Below are 19,927 nucleotides of genomic sequence, written 5' to 3'. Positions count from 1 at the left end.
ACTGAGACTCCGACGCGCCACCCAAGAAGCGACTGAAGCTGCCGGGCGGGGCCGAGGGCGGCGGCGTCAAGCTGGAGGAGCGGCTCTACTCGGTGCTGTGCTGCACGGTGTGCCTCGACCTGCCCAAGGCCTCCGTTTACCAGGTGCGCGACCCCCGGCCCCCCGCCCCCGGCCCCCCGCACGGCGAGGCGGCCCCGCCGACCGTCGGCGCCCCCCGCGCTCGCAAGGGATGCCGGGATCGCCGGTCTCGCTCGCCCGGGACGGGCCGCACTGCCGGGGCCGCGCCGCGCTTCGCCCTTGGGCGCGACAGCGCGCCCCGGGCACGCCTGCCCTGGCGTCGAGCCCGCTGACGCGCGGCGCTTACTCCCGAGTAGGCATGCGGGGGGCCTGGTGGCGTGTGCACGCCGGGGAGCCGTGCTGGCCGCTCGGGAATGCTCGTGGGGGAGTCGGAAGGAGTGGCGGGCCCCTGAGGACGGCGGGCCCCCCACAGCTGCTGCTCTTGCATCGCACCCTCGCTGGCCCTCCCTGGCAGAAGTAGGGGGCAGGTTAGGGGCAGTCAAGATATTAGGAGAAACCGGAAATAAAAGCCCAACCCACCCTTCAAGGGGTGACCTCAGGTGGGCTAGCTGCCCTTCGCTTCACTGTTACAAACTAATGGCCGTTGTTGAGCAGTGCTGTAGCTCAGGTGCTTTCTGCTGTTCCGCGCAAGGTGGTGGGTGGCCCAGCCCGGAAGGGGGTGGGAAGTACAGATTGATGGGGAAGAGCACCTTCGAGCCAGCGAATGTGGCTGGGAAGGGCATGAGTGCAGCCCTTGTTGTAGTCTTGCTTCCCCCTTGCACAGAGTATACATCTGCCAGCAGTGTGTGTGGGCACTGTATGCCCTGCGCAGGCTGCCTGTATCCACTGCTCCCCTTCTTATGGAACTTGCACAGGCTAAGCTGGAGAATGAAAGCAGTTTTCTGCCAGGCAGTCACCTTCTGCCTGGCTTAGACTGGGATCTCTGTTTTTGAGCACCGAGCCAGGGTCTTGACCTCTTTCTCTCTGCCCCACCTCATAGCCTACTGATTATCCCGGTGCCAGACCTTGTGGCCAACAGATTTTGCTGTCCAGTTTCAACCCCCTGGTATAACTTGCCCTGCTCAGGCTCCAGAGGCTGGGCTCTGAGTTACATGGTGTGCTTCTAAGCTTTTTTCCTTGGGTTAATATTCTACTGGCTCTGATATTGTTGAAGGCAGAGCGGGATGTAAATAGTAAACCAGAAGTGAGCTATTGCATGACACTGCTGCATGTGATTAAACTTGCCGGGTCCAGAACCACCGTGCGTATCCCCTCTGTTGGTTTGCTGGGAGGACCACCCAGGGTATTTGCTGGCTCCTCGCTCCACAGTCCCACTGGCTGTATTTCCTTATGATGATGGGCAATTTGCATGATTGCCCATGAGAACCAGTTTGTTCGGTATCTTTTTATGCACTGTACGTGTGTGTGACTATTTGGAAGAACATGGTAGTTACAGGAGAATGTGGCTCTATGGGAGGGTCGGAAGGCGTTTAGAGAGCCGCCTCTATCCTATGGGTTAATTACTGCATCTTACATTATTCTCCCTCTTAAATATCGGAGAGAAACATCTGCCTGTCTTTCCCACAGGGCTATAGATCTATTTAGAATTTTCCCACATAACAGATGGTTCTCGCTCCTGTTTCTCTCCTGCTTTCAAGGATCTTCCAGCCCAATGATTTTTTTCCTAGTGAGACCAGAAAGAATGTGGACTAGTTCATCCCGCCTCACAAATACATAAAGGTGCCATCCTTGGCTGCTGTGCGTTATTTGTTACAGTTTTATACCATGTAGTAGCTGAAGCTGTGGGTGGGTCATACTAAAATCAACCAGACAAATTCCAGCCCTTGCTTTGGTCCTGTGTTCTGTCCCTGCATGAGCAGAGAGAGTAGTAGCTTTTTTCTGTCTCTGTGCTCCATTGAATTCCTATGAGCATTTTGGGGCAAAGAAACCACAGGGAACGCTCTGGGCAAACAGAAAAGCCAACAACCAAGCAAACTTGTCTGTCCGGGCTTCACTGAGGGTTGTTTCAGCTGCAGGGAAGCAGTCTCTTCTGCTCCCTGCCTTCAACCCTTGAATGTTTGCAGGACAGAGACTTTAACTAAAAGAAGCTGAGTGTGAACCAAAAGCGCTGAACATGTGACCGCAGCATGTGACTTGCCTCGCTTAAGTCCCCAAATGCAAAGGTCATTGCCTTGGCGATGTTACACTTTGGTGGCTGTGCCATCAGAACATTAGCATCGTGTTCTCTGCATCGTCGCCATGATTCCTTGCTAAAAGGCCGGGCAGATGTTTCCCTTCATGCCTGGCCCAGCAGGAGAGGAGCTAGTATTCCTACTGCGAAAAGGGACTCGGGGTCCCAGTGAAGAGGGGGTTCTTGGTAGGACTTCTGTGAGCAGCAGGCATGCAGCTAAACTGAGCCAGCACTAAGAATGGAATCCTCTTGTGCCAATACAGCAGGTCTTGGAAGCTCTGCTCTGTCTGAAGTTGGTGTTGAGAGATGTGTGTGTGTTCAGCCTCAACCCGCCCCCCCCATTGCTCATTCGCTTCCAGCCTAATTCAAGGTGTTGGTCTTGATATTGAATCCTGGGTTCTGCTTTTCCCTAAACTGGGTTGACCTTCAAGCCGTTGCTGGTCATTCCTTCTCTGTTGCTTATCAAGACAGTTATGGCCAGAGGCCGCGAAGGCTGGCCCTTCCATGGGCAACCATTTGGATTCTCTGTCTCTCACCACTCCTGTCTTGCTTATTGCTTACCTGTAGTTCTCTTTCATTATACAGGCAAGTGACAAGACTTAATTTTTGAAAATACGTATTTACAAATTTTATATAGTGTTCCACATCTAAACAGATTCCAGAGTGGTAGATGATAAAGATTGAAATATATCAGAATGTCTGTGTATATATTTAAAACAGTGGTTTTATTTTACTCCTAAAAGAAGGATGTTTTCAGGACGTGCCAGGGACCACACAGTGTTGGTGCCTGCCTGACCTCCAGAGGCAGGGCAGGGCGTTCCATGGAAATGGGACCTGCCCGCGGAAGGTTCTTCTCCAGGTGGACTCCAGTCAGGCCACCCGTCTGTCCGGAGCCACCCGGAGCAGGCGCTTTGCATCTGCAAAAGTAGTTGAAACTGCTGGAACCCAGCCAGCGAGTTTTGGTTATTGGGCAGCATAGAAATAAACTGTTTTAATGTTTCTTAGGTCCTAACCATATTGCTGAGATTGAGGGGGTGGAGCAGGGGCCTGTTTGAAAATCTGGGGAGCAGCTGTCAGTCAGTGTAAACAATACTGAGTTGGATGGAACAATGGAAGCTTCCTATGTTCCTATGACAACCGTTTTTTCCAAGTTCTAAGCAGCCATGGAAAGGAAGGTATCTTCTATGTCCAGGCAGAAGAGAAAGGGAAACACATGCTGGTTAATATGTGTCTCGACAGCTTGTGATTTCTGTGGAAACTTGCAGAAAGTACCATAGATAAATAATGGAGGTACCTGCTCCTCCTCGTATTGTTGGCTTTGGGAAATGCTCGTTTTGCAAGCTAACGATTATGAGAACAGAATTTCCGAGCTGTTCTGCAGCTTTTTATCAAGGTGTTTTGTTCTGGAGTTCTTTGGTGAGCAGGCTTAAGCCCAATATATGCACACTGCATTCTCACTCCTAAGAGCTGGTTGCCAGTAGCGGCAGGTAACTGGCGAGTCTAATGCTGGGGCGGGAGGGTGCCTCACGCTTGTTTTTAGCTGCAGCTGAAGGCCTTAGCCGGTACCCTTGGGGTGTCTGCTTGGTTGGCAGGCTTTTTCTGCATGGGTAAGCTGGTTATGACACGACCGGCAACCCTTTTGTGACCTGAAAGGCTCCCACAAGACGGACCCCTGTGCGCTCATCAGGCTGGGCGGGTTGGTCATCTTACTCCCAGCTGGCGGCGTGGAGGCGGCATTCTTCCTCTGCTCGGCCCTGAATGTTCTGGGCTTTGAGTGATCTTGTCTGAAGGTCACCGATCACAGCCTTGTCTATAATTGTACCAAGGAGAATCCTCCTGGTAAACCAATGAGCAGCTGACATAGTAACTCTCAAGGAGGGAATGCTAGGGCAGAGTGCAGCACATTGTCAATAACGAGAGATCTCTTGTGCCTGGGCTTACCCTAGAGCGGTAGTCTTTGGGTACTTCAGCCCCAGGGCCAGCCTTTAGTCCAAACATACGTTTCCAGGTGCACTTGCGTTCCACTGACCACCTGTTTTTCTGGTGGCAACACTCTTGCATATATTGCAGGAAGCCGAGACCTTGCAATGTATCCTGACCTGATGATCAAAGCCCTGAGATGCTCTTCCTCATCCTGGTGTCCTCCAGGTGCCTTTGACTTCAGCTCCCCTAGTTAATTATCAGGAATGTTGGAAGCTGTTATCCAAAACATTTGGAGGGCATTCTGTCAGGAAGAGGCCCTCAAAAGTTTGAAGAGAAGATTGCATTGTGTAGCTACTTCCTTCTCTAGCTGGTTGTGCAACTGAGTTTAGAGCAAGTTACTCTGAAGCAGTGCATCTTGGGAGTGTAAACAGGCTAATTACAGGGTGCATTGTTGACTGGTAACCTTGAATGCTGAATGTTCAGGGAAGACCGTCCTTCCCACGCTTGGGAGTTATAAATATGTTTAATACTCACTGTGTGTATAAGATGGTACTTGCGATGTGCCATCTTATTTTTACAGCTAATTTAATTAAGGTGTAGGCAACAGAACTGAGGCTCGAGTGACTTACTTGTCCCACGATCTGGCTGAACAAGAATTTGAACTCACCTGCCATCTTACACAAGCAGTGAGCCACAAATCTTGTGATCACCTGAGAATCCTTAAAATCTGCTGTGCATACCAGAGAACTTGACTGGTGCGAACAGGTGCATCGCTTGTGCCTGCGCAGGGATCTGAAACAGAAAAAAGGCTTTGGTGACGGCTTCTGCCGAGTACCTTATGAGAAAGGCTTAAAAAAACCTCAAACCACACAGCTTTGGAGGTGGCAGAAGCTTGGTGGTGTGAAATAATTCATCTCCTTTTCCTTAGCTGGGGAAGGGGACTGGTGGGAGAGGTCCCTCGTTAGATTATGCAGGACTCTTTCCTGTTGGCCGGTCATCTTGCGAGGCTCAGGAGCTTCCTAAGAATTTACTCTGAAGTATGTCTTCTAAGTTTATTATGTCATTTCTGTACTGCGCCCCATTTAAACCTGATGCTCCTTCCTGGCTTCTCTGGGGAAATATGTCGCCGCCAACTTGCCTTTTGTGTCCGTTGCTCTGATGCTGGGGATGCCCTGGCTCTGCTGCGATGCTCGCTCCGGTGACCCCGCCTGTTGAGCTGCCATGTGCTCTGCATGAGGCTCGGCCCTCGGTATTTCGGAGCTGCCCGGCCTACCTGTGGCTCTCGCCTCAGCAGTGGTGAGGCAGGTGCCTGATGGACGCAGCTGGGTCACGGGGTGTCCTTGTGCGTGTGTGACTGGCCCTGCTGACCAGGCAGCGCCCGGGCGCACTGCGAGCCCTTGGTGCAGGCGGCTCGATTCCCTTGGGTGCCGGTCTTTTTGCAATTGGGGTGTGGTGGCTGATGGCTCTCTAAGTAATGGCCTAATAGCATATTATTCATAGGACCAAACTCATTTCCACGTCTTACGATTGCTCTTGGGTTGACCAGAGCGGGTGACTTTTGCCTCTTGCCCTGATTCAGAGAGTAAAGTGCCTTGTTTGATAAGAAAGCTGCTTTATTCTCTATCTGAAGTTTCAGTCACCCCATTTTCTGGCCATGCTGGTTGGGAAGTAAGGGAGCTGCCGTTCAGCGCATTTGTAGGGTACCGAGTTGGGGAAGGTTGATAAAGGTAGCGGCTTTGCCCTCAGGATGTGAGTACAGCACCCTCCCCATCCTATTTTCCCGGCAACCGTGGGCTGCCCCCCTCTTGCTGGAGGGAGTAGCCACTGGAAGTCTTTCCCCCCATCAATTCTTTTAAAGCCATGCAGATTTGAGACCACTGCACCTTGTGGCAGTGAACCCCCTAATTTAACTCTGTGCTCTCTGAAGAAGTGCTTCCTTTTGTTTGTGCTAAACCTTCCTCCGGGCAGCCCTGGGGTGACAACAGGTGCGGCCGCACAAGGAGAGCTTGGTCCTGGGGCTTTTGTTTTCAGTTCTTTCCCCAAAAGCAAACTGCCCAAGATGAAATTTGCTTTTTTGCACAGCGGCTGCACAGTGGGTTGACTCTTCCATCAAGCTGCCCACCAGAACCCCGGCATCCTTTTCTTGGCCAGTCACTGGGGTTGCTGGGCAGAGGGTCACCTGAATGCTCCCAGTTTGGAGAGAACCCTCTGGAGATCCTCACGGGTCCTTTTTGTTCTAATCATTGTTGGCAAACTTGGCCGCTTTGCGACTCGCTCTGTATTCCAAATCATTTACAAATGATTTGAGAACACTTGAATCATTCTGGTGTACCTCTGGCCTTGCCTTGTTATTATATTAGATTAAACCCCTACCTGTATTCCTCTTGTAAGACCCTCAACACAGCTTGCAAGATTCGCCTCCTCTGTATTTTACCCTCAAACAACAACTCTGTGAACTGGCTTGACATCACCCAGATCTCCTGTGTCCCAGCCCCACACTGTAACTACTGGGCCACTTCGTTCCACTGCTGGCCTTGCTGATAGGCTATCCAGATGGTGACATTCCTAGTACTAATGTACAGCTAGGCAACGCAGCAAACCTTGCATAGCTGTAAACTAGTACCAGGAATAACCAGTAGAAAACCCCAAATGAACCATGCATTTGGGGTCATGATTTTGTGGTGATGGAGTATGTGATAATTCGATCTTGGGAACACGAGCGATCATCCAGCTTGGAAGCAGGGCATCTGGTGGTATGTGCGTTAGGCGCCAAGGAGCCATGGGGCGTTAGCGGGGTGGCTGTAGCGACCGGAGGGTTTTGGCAGGAGGCAGGTGGTGCCACCTGTTCCCAGCAGGTGCAGTTCAAGATGCTGCTCTGGAGTCATGGAGCATGGAGAGCCAACTCCAGCCGACCCGATCTAGAGAAGCCCAGTTGGGGGGGTGCCGCCAGGATGCCTGCCTTTCCCACTTCAGGTGTGTCAGCCAGCTCTTGTGTGAGCAAGTGGATTGTTGCCATACAAACAGGATCACTTGGAGTGAGCAGTGATGCTGACCAGGAGGCGCGCAGCGTGCTGGTATGGCCAAACTTACTCTAGTTTTAATTTCTGCCTAAGCCAGGGATCTGTGCTTGCCAAGAGCTGCTTCGCTTACTGGCACAAAAGTGTTTCGGAGAAAGAAACCATAAGATCGCTGCTAAAATGGCTTGAACTGTCTCAGAAAGAAGGGAGAGGACACAGGAAAATGAGAACATGCAGCGCTCAGTTATACTTGCTCTTCTTTGTTCTTTTAATGACACTGTGAAGGTTTGACATACCTCAGGTATCGCTGCACAGGTGTCAGCTGTCCTTAACAATGAACCTTTGAGGGAAGCTCTGGATTTAGAATCTGAGCTTCCATTTCCCCCTGACTCTCAGCTCCTTGGGCTGCTCTGGGCAAGAACCACTTTCCGTGTTTATACTAAAGTATAATTGCCCTGTTTTTCTCTGCAATTAGTGGCATGAAGTGCCATGTAGTATTTTGAGTTGGAGTAAACAGGAAAAACACCCTCTTGTTTTCCAAACTGTCCGTGTTCCCTGCCCCCACACATGGAGACTTGCGAGGCGGACAAATGGGCAGGCCCTGTGCTGTGCCCGGTTCGGCTGCTGTGGCCATAGTCCTCTCTTTGTTTCTCGAGCACCGTATGTCATGCAATCCTCCTCTTCTCCTTCTCTTCTGGTGTTGCACTGGACGGGCAGGGAGATGTACATGCAGCGGTGGGGGGCGTGTACACTTGAGCAGTATTCAAGTGTGCCATGTGGTAATTTTACAGTAGAAGGGGAGGTGGCAATCGATTTTTCTTCCTCCCACATCTAATGCATGCTAATAACTGGGGAAATGCTTTCTGGCTGCTATTTCAGACTTCATGACAGCTTAATTATTGACTTGGTAATTTGCTTCAATATTGATCTAGTAAAATCCTGATTGTGTCTGTCTGTCTTTGATCCAAAATCTCTTTAACTTGTTAGTGGTGGTGGGAAGACCCCTGAATCCTGTAATTAATGTCAGTCTACACTGCACTGAGTAACAGTGGCCCTTTCTGCCTTGAGTGTCATTTCTCTTGGTGGAAAGGGAACGTGCAAACCAAATCCAGTATTATATTTACACCTGAACTGTAAGTCTTGAACCAACAGAGTAGGCCACAAATCTTCCTTCCAGTTTCAAAAAGCTAGTTTTTAATCAGTATGTCCAAACAAGTTTGGCTCGGATTGGTATTTGCTAAGCATTTATGTAATGAACAAGAATTATTTTTTCTAGGACAATCCTAGCCTGAGGATAGCTTTTTCACAGCACAATTTTATGCATGTTTACTCAGAGGGAACTCCTGCTACATTCAGATGGGCTCCTCCAGAGAGCTGTGCTTTGGACTGCTGCTAAAGGGCGATGTGATCTATGTGTGTTGTGTTCTTTGAGCATGGTCGTTATCTGAGTCCGTGAATGAGTGGGGGACATTCTTAATTGGAGTTTTAAGTGGAGCAGAGATTGCAGAAGAATGAAGGAGGAGGCATCTCTTTTAGGGATAGGTTGCACTTGGCTAGGTGGCTCCTGTGCTTTCCAGCTCAGCGATCTTAATTAAACTATGGCCTGCTGAGACTCAATAGCTTGAAGAATGTGTGCTGCTTTTGGGCAACGGGCTTTCCTAGTTTGAAGCTGCCCAGTCAGTTTGATAGAATAGTTATTTCAGGACAGGGCTCCATCATGTTTCTCCCCACATGCACTGCTCACAAAACTGCTTTGCGCCCTTCCGGTCCTGAGACAGCCTGAGAACAAACCTTTGTACTTCAGAGTGGGAAAGGAGAGCTGCTCAGGCATTTGCTTTTGCACAGTTTAGGCACTGATGTCCCTGAGCTTAAAGACTGGCAGGTTCTGAAACAAGCTCGCTGGATGTGGGTTACGGGGAAGAGGATTGTTTTCCGAGTTGTTTGTGTCTTTCTAGTTAAAGATACCATCTTCTTTTGGAGTTTTGCTCATGAGTGCAGCAAGGTGCTTAATGGAGCAAATGCGCTTGCGAAGTTTAAAGACCTGACACTTGCCATGATGGGAAACCTCATTGCAAGGAAGAATGGTTCGAAATGCCAATAAAATAGGCTAACCGGGGTCCGTGCCTAATGCCGGAGCGGTGCGGATCTCTTGCTGTACTCTTTCTAGAAGGCCTCTGAAGTTCCGATTTCCCTTTTGCCACAGTGTACAAACGGGCACTTGATGTGCGCTGGGTGTTTCATCCACCTGCTGGCAGATGCGCGGCTGAAGGAGGAACAGGCCACATGTCCCAACTGCCGCTGTGAGATCAGCAAGAGCCTATGCTGCCGAAATCTCGCCGTCGAGAAAGCGGTGAGCGAGCTGCCGTCGGAATGTGGCTTCTGCATGCGGCAGTTTCCTCGCTCTCTTCTGGAGAGACACCAGAAAGAAGAATGCCAGGACAGGTAAGCGGCCTTGCTCGCCATTCCCCAATGTGCCACAGATGAACCCGACGCAATCCATGTAACTTATCACAGTGAGAACAGAGTGGCTCATGGCGTGGCGTGCATAGAAAATGTGGAGCCACATCGCGTTGTCTGTGGGGCCGAGCTTGGGACGCTTTCCGTAGGTTCTTTCAGTGGGGAGTCTTCGTCAGGCTGCCACGGGGGAATCGTGGGGAGGAGGTTCAGTGTAACTAAGTGTGGAGTCATGCGAGGCTTTGGAAAGGAATCTGTGTCCACGTGCTGTGCATGGGCGGCATGCAGATGGCTTGTGCGTGCAGGGGGAGGAATTTGGGGCATGAAAAGTCATTGTCTGCCTCAGGGAAAGGAACCCCGCACATTTCGTGCTTGAGACTATTGGGCAAGCGGATTGTTGCCAGGAACATAAAACTGCCAGCATTATCATGTCTGACGGTAGGTCCCATTTGGCACATGGAGGATATTTTGGGTGGAGATTCTGTCCTACATTTGTAGTGATGTCAAAGTTGGGGCTGCAGCATCAAGCCTGACGGTTGGTAAGATGCACTGAACACTCAAGGGGTGAGAGCATTTCACAAGGAGAAGGCCCTGTGGGCAGCGGGCTTTTCAGCTTGTGGGGTTTTTTTGTTAAAATGTGACTACAGGATGTAATAAGTTGATGAAACCATGAGCAGTACATAGATTGTGTATGGATATTTTATATTAGATCATGGAGATCATCCTATTGATAGCAAGCTCAGGATAGCGATCTACAGTAGAATGTCAATTTTGTTCAGTATAAATAGTAATGACTGTTATTCCAACTATTATTCCTGCTACAACTAGGAAGACCCCATATCCGTTCCACAGAAACAGTTTCTGAGACAATCTGTTCCATGATTTGCTTCTGGTATAGCCTATGAGATATTCTGTTCTTTGGGGAATACTTGAACAGTTTACAGTGCATAGTGCAGGAAAGCTGATGCTTTTTGACCCCCCACAGGACTCCATTCCATACGTCTGTGAAGTAGCATGGAAGCTGAACTGATCTGGTTTTCTAGGGGTTGCCTGTGTCTTCAAAATGTCTTGTTTAAGTTTCTTTCTGCAGAAATGTTCCTAATAAATTTGGGTGCGGAGTACTGCGGACGGGAGGGGCGGGTGTGGCGAGGCTACAGACAACTTCAGTGGGTAAACCAACTCGATGTTCTGCAGTGCACACCTTTGTTGCATAATCCTGACAAGGCCCGTCCTGGCACGGGCGCTGTGGGGCTGTTCCAAGGTCTGTCCTGAGAACGTGGTCACCATGGCACTGCTTGGTAGGGGACAGTCTTTGGAGCCCTGAATTTGGGGTCTGCCTTTCGTGTGCCATGCTCAGAGTTGCGTTATTGTCCTTTTGCTGTCTCCCTGGCACCCTGTTTTGGCCGCTGTTCATCTGTCCTCGTTTTAAATTGCAGGGTGTCTCGGTGCAAGTACAAGCGGATTGGGTGCCCGTGGCAAGGTCCTTACCATGAGCTCACTGTGCATGAGGCAGAGTGCACACACCCGACAAAGACCGGGAACGAGCTGATGGAGATCCTGGATGAAATGGACCAAACACACAAAAAGGAGATGCAGCTTTACAACAGCATCTTTGGCTTACTCAGCTTTGAAAAGATTGGCTATACAGGTAATTCTCGGGCTGTGGCTTGCCTGCCAGGGTAGAACCGTGCCGTGACTGACGCCGAGCGTTTTGTGCCGTGCCTTACCCGTTGACCGTCGGTGCCAGTTGCCTCCTCGTGCTCGTTTCGCTTATGCAACGTGCAGCAGCGGTGCCTCCTGCTCGGAAGAGCGGGACGGGGGCTGCCGCGCCAAATGTCTGCTCCAGAGCGCAGGGCTAAGGGTCCCCTCCGTGCGTGTGCGCGTGTCCTTGTCCGTCTCTGCAGTGCTATTGCTCACACGGAGGGTGGGGGAGAGGCGGGGCGGGGGGCGGGGGGTGCAGGGCCCACACACGGCTTCCGGCACCTGGGCGGCCTGGTCAGAGTCTGGTGGGTTCTTTGGCATTCTCCCTCTGGGTGATTAGTCCGCCGAGCAGCCCTGAGGCCGTGTGGAAGCCGGACCCTGCCTAGCTGGAGGTAAGGTGTGCTAGTTGGACTTGGTGGGCCGACAGGCAGCGCCGGAGGCTTAGCATCGCAATGGCTGCCGGGCGTGTCAGCGTGCGTGCGTGTGCGCCTGCCAGCCTTGGGTCCTCTCCACCTTGGGATTCTGGTGTGGCAGCAGCAGCAGCACTTGTTCCTTACAGCTGTACAGAAAAGCCCTTTCTTTGGGGATGAACTATCACGGCATTTTTAGGAGGGGTCTCGCTTTCTTTTCAGTGGGTTGGTTGGTCATGTGGTCGCTATACATGTTCAGAAAGTTTTATTGGGGGAGGGTTCTCGGAACCCCCAGGAGCTTGAAAAACCCATATTTTCCAATGCGGAACATTTTCCTGGTTTTCCGGATCTAGTGCACAAAGCCAGTGTGTGCGTGCGTGTGCGTGTGCCTGTGTGCGCTTTTCCTAAGTGTGGGAACCATAAAGATACTGAGGTGTAATAGGAACAAACGGCCATATAAGCTGATGGAGCTAAGTTGCTTTCGCAGGTAAGCCTCTGACTTCGCTAGACTGGACCCTGGAACGGGCTCCCAAACATGCTCTGCAGAATGGAATGTGTGGAAGCTGCTCTGTAAACTGCTGTGGGATTTCTTGAAGGTGGGAGGAGAGTAGCTGCTGAATTCCCTTTCTTTTCCTGTAAATGTCCGCCTTTCCTACAGAGAGAATCTGCTTGGATTTAATCTGCTGTCTGCTGCCGTAAAAGGGTGGTGAAGCCGCCGCCTCGATCCAGCCTCTGCCGCACCCTGAAACGATGATTGAGTTTGTCTTAGCCAAGTTAGAGAAGGTGCTTAAAGCTAAAAGCCACAGCCAAGCGGAGTCCTGGCAAACTCCGATTGCGAACCGCGGCTACCAGCTGCCCCCCGCCGAGAAGTTCATGGCTCCCCGTGGGCACCCCGTAAAGCAGCTGGAAGTGGGGTGGCAAGGAGTCCAGTCGGACATGCGGACGGTGCCAGACCCCACGGCCATGCGGACACGGCTCAAGAGCCGGGCAGCGCCCTCGCGGCAGCGCTGAGGGCAGGGTGGAGTGGAGTGGAGTGGAGTGGGGGTCAGCCTGCACAGGCGGAAGGCTGGGGCCAGGGTGGTGTCCACCCATCCAGTGTCCTTGAGCACTGCGCAGCCTCTGCCTGTGCGAGAAGAGGGGCGGAGCGTTCCCTCTGCGCTAGGAAGGAGGCGGCCTCTAGCCGGAGAGACACCGAGGGAGCGAAAGCGCTGAGTCGGGCTGATTGTGTGGCTTGAATAACTCCGTCGCCTCCTTTGTCCAGGTGTTGCTGCGGTGCGCTCCTCTGGAAGCACGGAAGAATGCACAAATGCACACAGAGGTTCCCTCTCCCTGAGTTTGTGCTGTGAGATTCCATGGGTTTTGTACACCAAAGACTTTAAAACACTGAGCCAACAATCTTGATAAACTTGAACAAAACAAAACACTTCGTTGCACTGTGGACTCTGCTGGAGAAGGGTTTTAACAGACTGACCCTGGACTGTGCTGAGCGATTGGGTCTAAAATTGGATAGTGCCTCGAACGATTCAGTGTACTGTTCCTTGTCTTTATGTATCTAACCCCAGGATTTTCTGCACTCTTGTGAAAGCCTGAAGGTCTCTTCTTTTCCATCCACCCCACGCCCCGTTCCTTGGTTTGCATTGTGGTGATACATAACTGTGCCTTGCTCATCTAAAGATCTGTATGAATACCAATAAAATAAAGGTGCTGTTACACGAATTGCCTTGTCTGGCTTGCTTTTTCTGTTGGAATGGGCACTTGCAATGAGTCCAGAGCCGACCGCCACTGCCTTCCGTCCTGCATGAGGATATGCCTGCTCTGTGGCCCACCAGTGTCCCAAGAAATCCCAAGCGGACACCTGAAGAGGCCTCCAATGTTCTGTTCTCAAGGGCCTGGCCTTGCAGGTTGAATCTGAATGTCAGAGCTGTGATGTCAGTTGGGGGCCTGCTGAGGAAATGCTCTTTGTGCAGCGTGTGGTTCTGGCGTGTGCGGCTGTCCTGAGGCAAGAAGACCGAAGACGCTGCGACAGTGACCTTTGCCATACCCTCTGGATGAACAAATGTGGGGCAGAAACCCCCCTGCTTTCAGACACAGGCGGCCGCTGGGTGTCGGTCCATGGATCGGTCCCCTTTGCCGCCGCTGCCGTGCGCGTCCACGGCAGAGGCACTGGGCCGCCAGACGTGCGCCTCGCAGTCGCAGCGGTAGCATCCGCTGCTGCTTCTCTCTCTCTCTCTCTGCAGATGCTTACCAATGATGAAACTGTACAGTGGTGTTGACGTGATGACATGCATTGATGTTTTTATCTCCTCTTCTCCTCTTCCCCACTCCCCCTCCCTCCAAGAAGCCACGTTGCTTCTGCCCCCCACTAGCACTGAATGGCCAGTCTCACCCTTGTTGTCTCCTTACGTGCTGGCAAGGAAGGCCCCGCACAGTAGCTGCAGGTAACGTGAGCTTTGTTTTTTCCTGCTAGCAACTCCTCTGGTTTAATTGTTGGCTTTTGTCCTTTCTCCCACCCCCCGACCCCTTCTTGCTGTCTTGCAGAGGTTCAGTTCCGTCCTTACCGAACGGATGACTTCATCACGCGCCTCTACTACGAAACGCCGAGGTTCACGGTGCTGAACCAGACGTGGGTATTGAAAGCCCGGGTCAACGACTCGGAGCGCAACCCCAACCTGTCCTGTAAGCGGACCCTCTCCTTCCAGCTCATCCTCAAGAGCAAGATCAACTCCCCAATGGAGTGCTCATTCCTGCTGCTCAAGGGACCGTACGACGATGTGAAGATCAACCCCGTGATCTATCACTTTGTCTTTACCAACGAGAACAACGAGACAGACTATGTCCCGCTCCCCATCATAGACTCTGTGGAATGTAACAAATTGCTGGCAGCCAAGAACATCAACTTGCGTCTCTTTATATTCCAGATACAGAAGTAAGCATTAAGTGAAGCTTGGCTTTTGCAGGCGTGACCGAGAGAGGGAGAGAGAAGGAGAGAGCACCACTGAACCAGAGTTACCTCGTATGGCTGCCTCGTCCCCCTTATGATTCCACAGTTACCTGATTATTTTAAAGAGAACATTTTGCATGTGTGATAGAAAACAGCTTAGAGCGGCCGTTGCCTTCCTCGTCTCTCTCCATCTCTGCCAGGAATGGGGGACTGGGGAGTCGACTTGAGGCAGGGCACTGGTGGAACCTGAGAGCGGAAAGAGGGCGGGTGGCCACCACCAGTCTCAATACATTGTGAAAAGGCTGCATCTGTGTCATGGTTGTGTGTGATCGCCGCACTGTTGCGTGGAGGCGCCTGGGGGCAGGGTCCTTTGCGTCCCCCTCGCCTCACGGGTGGCAAGCATTGTGCTCTGTCGGGAAGCGGTGGGTCCTGTCCTCCTCGTTACTGGAATGAAAGAAATAGGGGATTCTCAAGCAGGCAAGACGACTTCAAAGGGACCCTGGCAAGGGGATTTTGCTGGGCTGCTGCTAACTAAGCTGAAATGCCACATTCCAAGGGGAGCATGTTCTGGGGAGAGGTGCTTTAAGTCAGGAAAGAGCAGCCGAGCGCCTGACTCTCCCATTTGTGACTCGCGAGTCCAGTTCGTCCCTCCCCCCCGCTCTCTGCTGTGGCTGAGTTGGGGAAGGGCATAGAAGTGTTTGAAACGAAGTCAGGATGGTAGGAAGTGAGTGGCAGCGTCTGGATCCTAAGACCACCCGCACAGTGGCTGGAATTGCCCTTCACAGCGACATAATCCAGAGGTCCCTTTCCGTACTTCCCAGCATTGCCCTGTTGCTCCTCTTCTTTCCGCCCTGCTCCAGAGCAGGCTCGATCCCACGGACCGGGTAAGAACTCGCAGAGAACCAGCTCTCAATCAGTGCAGACTTCTCGGAATGCAGGGTGATGTACTCAGTCTGTTTTGGGGATTTTCCCAGTGCTTTGGTTTTCTTTCCCCTTGTGCAAATGAATTAACAGGCTCTTCTAGTAATTATGCAATTTTACAATGTGATTTTATGTATGTAAAATAAATATATAGCAAGTTTATGGATGAGGATACTGGAGCCGTTCACCAAATTTCAATGAGATCTACAGGGATATTTTGCTTGATGTTCTTAAGCGTATTTTAAAGTAGGGTAGGGGGAGTTGGTGGTGGATGAAGACGAGATGTATCATGAGGAGCTCATGCGTTAATACTGTTGCGTTCAAGATTATTTTCTTTTTCTTCACGTTTCCTGCCCCGCTTTTTTTCAAGGAAGCTACATTTGGTGGCAACTTACATTTTATATGGACTAATTGGATCAGGTATGTTTTGTAAAATGTGTAAAAATCTGTGGCAGGTGCTTTCCTCCCCGGGACTTGTGCTGTTAAAAGGTAGCAAAAGTTTCTGCTGGCAGCTTCCACGCCCCCCCCCCCCCCCCCGGCTTTCCCATCAGTCTTCTGATTATAACAAGAGATGGTCAGCATATTACAGCTTTTGTAGAAACCTGAGTGTGGGTCTGGTGGCCCTGGGGTAGACAGTCCTGTGCAGCTGCGACCCACCAGGCCGCCCCCCAGCCCTGTGATGTGCCCGACACGCCTCTTGGCAGCAGAAGCAACTCTCGGGCTCCAGCCTGGAGGCCTGGCATGCAGGAACGCCTTGGTGCTTCTCTGCGATGCCATTACAGCCGAGAGTCAGCAAGCTGCTTCACAGGCATTGGGATGCTCTCCTGGCTTTGTGGAGGAATGACTTGCACGGCTGTCCTTCCCCCTTCGCAGGTGTAGCACTTGGTTGCAGCAGCTTCTGGATGGAGCTTCTGCCCTCAGTGGGATCTGTGGGTTGGAAAGCTGGGGATGTCCTACACGCAGCTGGTTCCTTGCACATCAGTGATGGCTGACTTGATTAGGGTTTATTATTGGATCAGGGTAGTCAGTGCCCCAACTACGTGCATTTCTAGAACCTCCTGCCCGAAGGTTTCTAATCACAACGGCTCTGAATAACTACCTCTCAGTCTCTCTGAAACCGGCTCCGTGCTGCTTTCATAGGACTTTTTCTAAGAGGCGCTTCCTGAGAACTGGCAGCCTGCAAGAAGGGCCTGCGAAGGACATGCCCTTGCCTGAGATGGACTAGAGCACGAATATACCTGGCTGGAAGCTGCACTGTATTTGAAATCCGGATAGGGTCCCTGGGCTGAAGCACATCCGAGGTGCGTGGGGAAGATCCCACCCTTGCCCGTGACAAAGGGGTGCCTGAGGGTACCCCACGCTCCCTGTCCCACGCGTGAACAGCAGGTCCTCTTGGAAAATTGCACCAGCAGAACATCTCCTGCAGAAGGAGCCAACTTCTGCATCAACGGAAAGGTCTGGGGTGAAACTGTTCCCAAGACCGGCCAGCGTCAGCCGTCCTTTTGAGTAAAAGATCGAGTGGAGGACTTCAGGGGAAGGAAACCAGCCAGCAGGTCTTTCTCTTTCTGTGGCCAGACTCGGGAAGGCAGCAGGAAAAGTCACCTAGTACCAGCTGAAAAAGCAGTCAGCGCTGCTTTGGGGAAAGGCGTCCTGCCGATGCCCCACTGCGAGAGAGGTATCTGGAGCCCTGTGCCACCCTGCCACTGGGCACTCAGTCGTGCAGCCTGTGCACACGAGCATGTTTTGCAGTGGCTCTTGCCACGGATACTGCCGTGGCGTTGAAAACCATCGCCATGGTTAAGGGTAGGTGTTTATTGCCCAGCAGGCGCTGGCGATTTGCATGGTCCTGTCTTCATGCTGAGGCGGTTTCTTGAGCTTAAGAGACGCTGGCACTGCTGCCGGCAGGCCTGTAGGCCCCTATTAAGAAGATGGAAGCAAGGAGGGGACGTGGGAGGAAAAGATGACAGATGAGCAGCTAAGAGCCTTCCCCAAAAGCTGGAGAATCTGGAAAAATACCAATGGAAAAAGGGGTTCATGGCACCTATTTTGGCTGTGCAAAGGAAATACGGAGTGTTCTTTGGGTTTCAAAACACGGTGCATGAGAATGGAGCTCCTCCTCCCTTTATCTTAGGATTCTAGTGGAGAACACCAGTCAGTATTTCAAAAGCACTTGGTTCTAAGGACTGGGCAGAGTCGTTCATGGAGATGCCAGTGTGTGCAGGCTTTCTTTTGGCCGGGTCATGCGAAGGGTTGGGAAAGTGAATTGCTCGGCAGCAACCTGGCCAAGTCCGTAGTTGTGGGTGGGCACCCCGAAGGAGGCGCGCAGCTGTAGCCCTGGCGAGCCAGCGCAGAAGTGTGCCCAACGGCTTCGTCCAAGAGCGCGAGCCAGTGCAGAAGTGTGCCCAACGGCTTCGTCCAAGAGCGCTTAAACCAGAACCTTAAACCAGCGCTTAAACCAGAACGGCTTAAACCAGAACCTCCTGCACATCTGGCAGGAGACGTGGTTGGCGGCGGGTGCTGAGCGCGGACCGTGTTGTGCAGCGGCTTTCAGAGCGGTGCAATTGCACCTGGACGCCCGACACCACGCTGAGGCCTCCTGGCCAGTGGGCACATTTTCAGACAGGGAGGTAACGTCGTGTAGGTTTTCCCATCCAGACACCATTGGATTATATGTCTCTGCGATACATCTCGCCCTCGGCTTCCAAAAACAAGCCTGCAGCCACCTAAGTTCCCGCCTGCTTGATTTCTTTGCAGGCAGCTTTGGTGGCTGATGATCGCAGCACAGCCAGGGTGTCTCTTGTCAAGAACTAGCTTGGAAGCGATGAATCGGGGCAGTTTGCAGTCTGACTTCCTTTCTTTCTGTGCATGAAAGGAAGAAGACTTCCATGTGTTGTTGTCGGGCTCAGAGACAGGACTGAATTTCTTGGAAAACTCCTAACTCTCCAGGGCCAGTGTGTGTGGGAGACCTAACGGCAGTGGCAAATGGGGTGGACTGTTCCTGCCCCACGCGGCTGACCCTTAGGGCCGATCTGAGTGTGCCAGTGCTTAGCACCCTCAAGGCCAAGCCCCCGTGAAGTTGCCCACAGGACTCTGCCCAGTTCTGGTGCTGCAGGCCTGAAGAGAAGGCTGGGAGCGCTCACACAGTGGCAGGTGACACCTGGGAAGGTGAGCACAGGCACCGCCCGGGGGCGACCACGCAACAGCAGCCGAGGAGGACTTGCTGCTTCTTGCCGGGAGCCGCCTGGGTGACGGGGCTGCCGTGGGCACACCTGCTGGCTGGCCGGGCTCACCACTGCCAGCACCGTTGCTTCCCTGCTTCCCTCCTCGTTCTTCCTCCGCACCACCTCCCTCTCATGGGCTGCCCTGTCCTCACCACGGGACTCTGTCCGATGTCTACTCGGTAGCTGAGCCTTACCTGTCCAGCCCTGTGCTGGACACCTGAAGATTGTAGCATGCTTCTTCATGCCGGGACCTGATGGGCTGGCAGACCACAAACCTCCTTGCAGTATTCACTGTGGGTAATTTATTTAACTAGCGAATGTAGAGTTTAAAATAATTTTAAGAAGCTAATGGGTTGTTTGCAAGGTTGTATGTCCTTTGTACTTGGCCTGATTTCCATTATTTGTGTTCCTGTTACTTTTTCGTTGTTGTGGAGAGAGGGGTTCCCCGTTGGACCTGGGCGCCAGCGGACGGAGGAGCGAGCAGGGAGGGGCTGGGTGCCAGTCGCCAGGATCTCTCATCCGGTGGGGCTGCTGCCTGTGCCGCCACCCCCACAGCCTGGCCAGGGAGACGTGGGGCGGCAGCAGCAGCAGCGCGTGCGTCCGCAGGGCGGCAGCCGCTGCTCCTGCCCCACAGGGCGTCTTCCCCGTTATCGTGAGCACTGCGCATATACCTAAATGGCTTTTCAAATGAGGAATGGTTTTAATGTCGTCGGGAATGATTTCTTTTGTTCTGTTGTGGTCTGCGTTTGTTTGAAGTTTCTGTATGTAACGTAGTTTAAAAAAATATTGCCAAACTATGCTGTCTCTGTGTGTGTGTGACTGACCCAAGCGCAGCTTCTTTGTGGAGCGCAGCCGAGCGCAAGCCGAGCAGTGACCCTGGCCCTCCGGCAGGCTTGGCGGGGCTCCTTCGCGCACCGCGGCGGCGCAGACACTAAGCTCGGGCGCAGAACCATCTTCTGGGAAAACTCATTGGTTTGGTGGCGGGGGGCGTTTCTTAGAGCAGTGCTAAAAACAAGACCCTGGTGCTGGGAACGATCGGCGGCAAACGGAGAAGGGGGCGGCAGAGGACGAGGCGGCTGGAGGGGGTCACG

The 19,927-nt window shown here is 52.4% G+C and overlaps 2 protein-coding genes across 3 annotated transcripts in view; both read left to right on the top strand.

The window, feature by feature from the left end:
* CYHR1 (cysteine and histidine rich 1) lies at positions 1–19,633 on the top strand. Its single transcript, XM_044453223.1, has 4 exons — positions 1–143; positions 9,392–9,630; positions 11,079–11,290; positions 14,292–19,633. Exons 2-4 carry the CDS (start codon positions 9,410–9,412, stop codon positions 14,681–14,683), a joined length of 825 nt encoding a protein of 274 aa, XP_044309158.1. The 5' UTR covers positions 1–143; positions 9,392–9,409; the 3' UTR covers positions 14,684–19,633.
* The window catches only part of TONSL (tonsoku like, DNA repair protein), a 28,841-nt gene continuing 24,425 nt past the window's right edge, over positions 15,512–19,927 (top strand). Inside the window, exon 1 of one of the 2 annotated variants that reach the window (XM_044453222.1) lies at positions 15,512–15,578. The gene's annotated coding sequence lies outside the window, so the exon portion shown is untranslated. The remainder of the gene's footprint in view (positions 15,579–19,927) is intronic. The other variant, XM_044453221.1, reaches the window with a different exon arrangement.

The sequence above is a fragment of the Varanus komodoensis genome, unplaced genomic scaffold (genome assembly GCF_004798865.1).
Source record: "Varanus komodoensis strain SLA01 unplaced genomic scaffold, ASM479886v1 scaffold78, whole genome shotgun sequence".
NCBI classification, from domain to species: domain Eukaryota; kingdom Metazoa; phylum Chordata; class Lepidosauria; order Squamata; family Varanidae; genus Varanus; species Varanus komodoensis.
The sequence above is the reverse complement of the archived record's forward strand: the minus strand, read 5'-3'. Positions and strand labels throughout refer to the sequence as shown.

Coding starts and splice junctions, on each gene's coding strand:
- CYHR1 (XM_044453223.1), top strand. CDS start 9,410: ATGTGCGCTGGGTGTTTCATCCACCTGCTGGCAGATGCGCGGCTGAAG. Junction 9,631..11,078: donor AAAGAAGAATGCCAGGACAG/GTAAGCGGCCTT, acceptor TTTAAATTGCAG/GGTGTCTCGGTGCAAGTACA. Junction 11,291..14,291: donor TGAAAAGATTGGCTATACAG/GTAATTCTCGGG, acceptor GCTGTCTTGCAG/AGGTTCAGTTCCGTCCTTAC.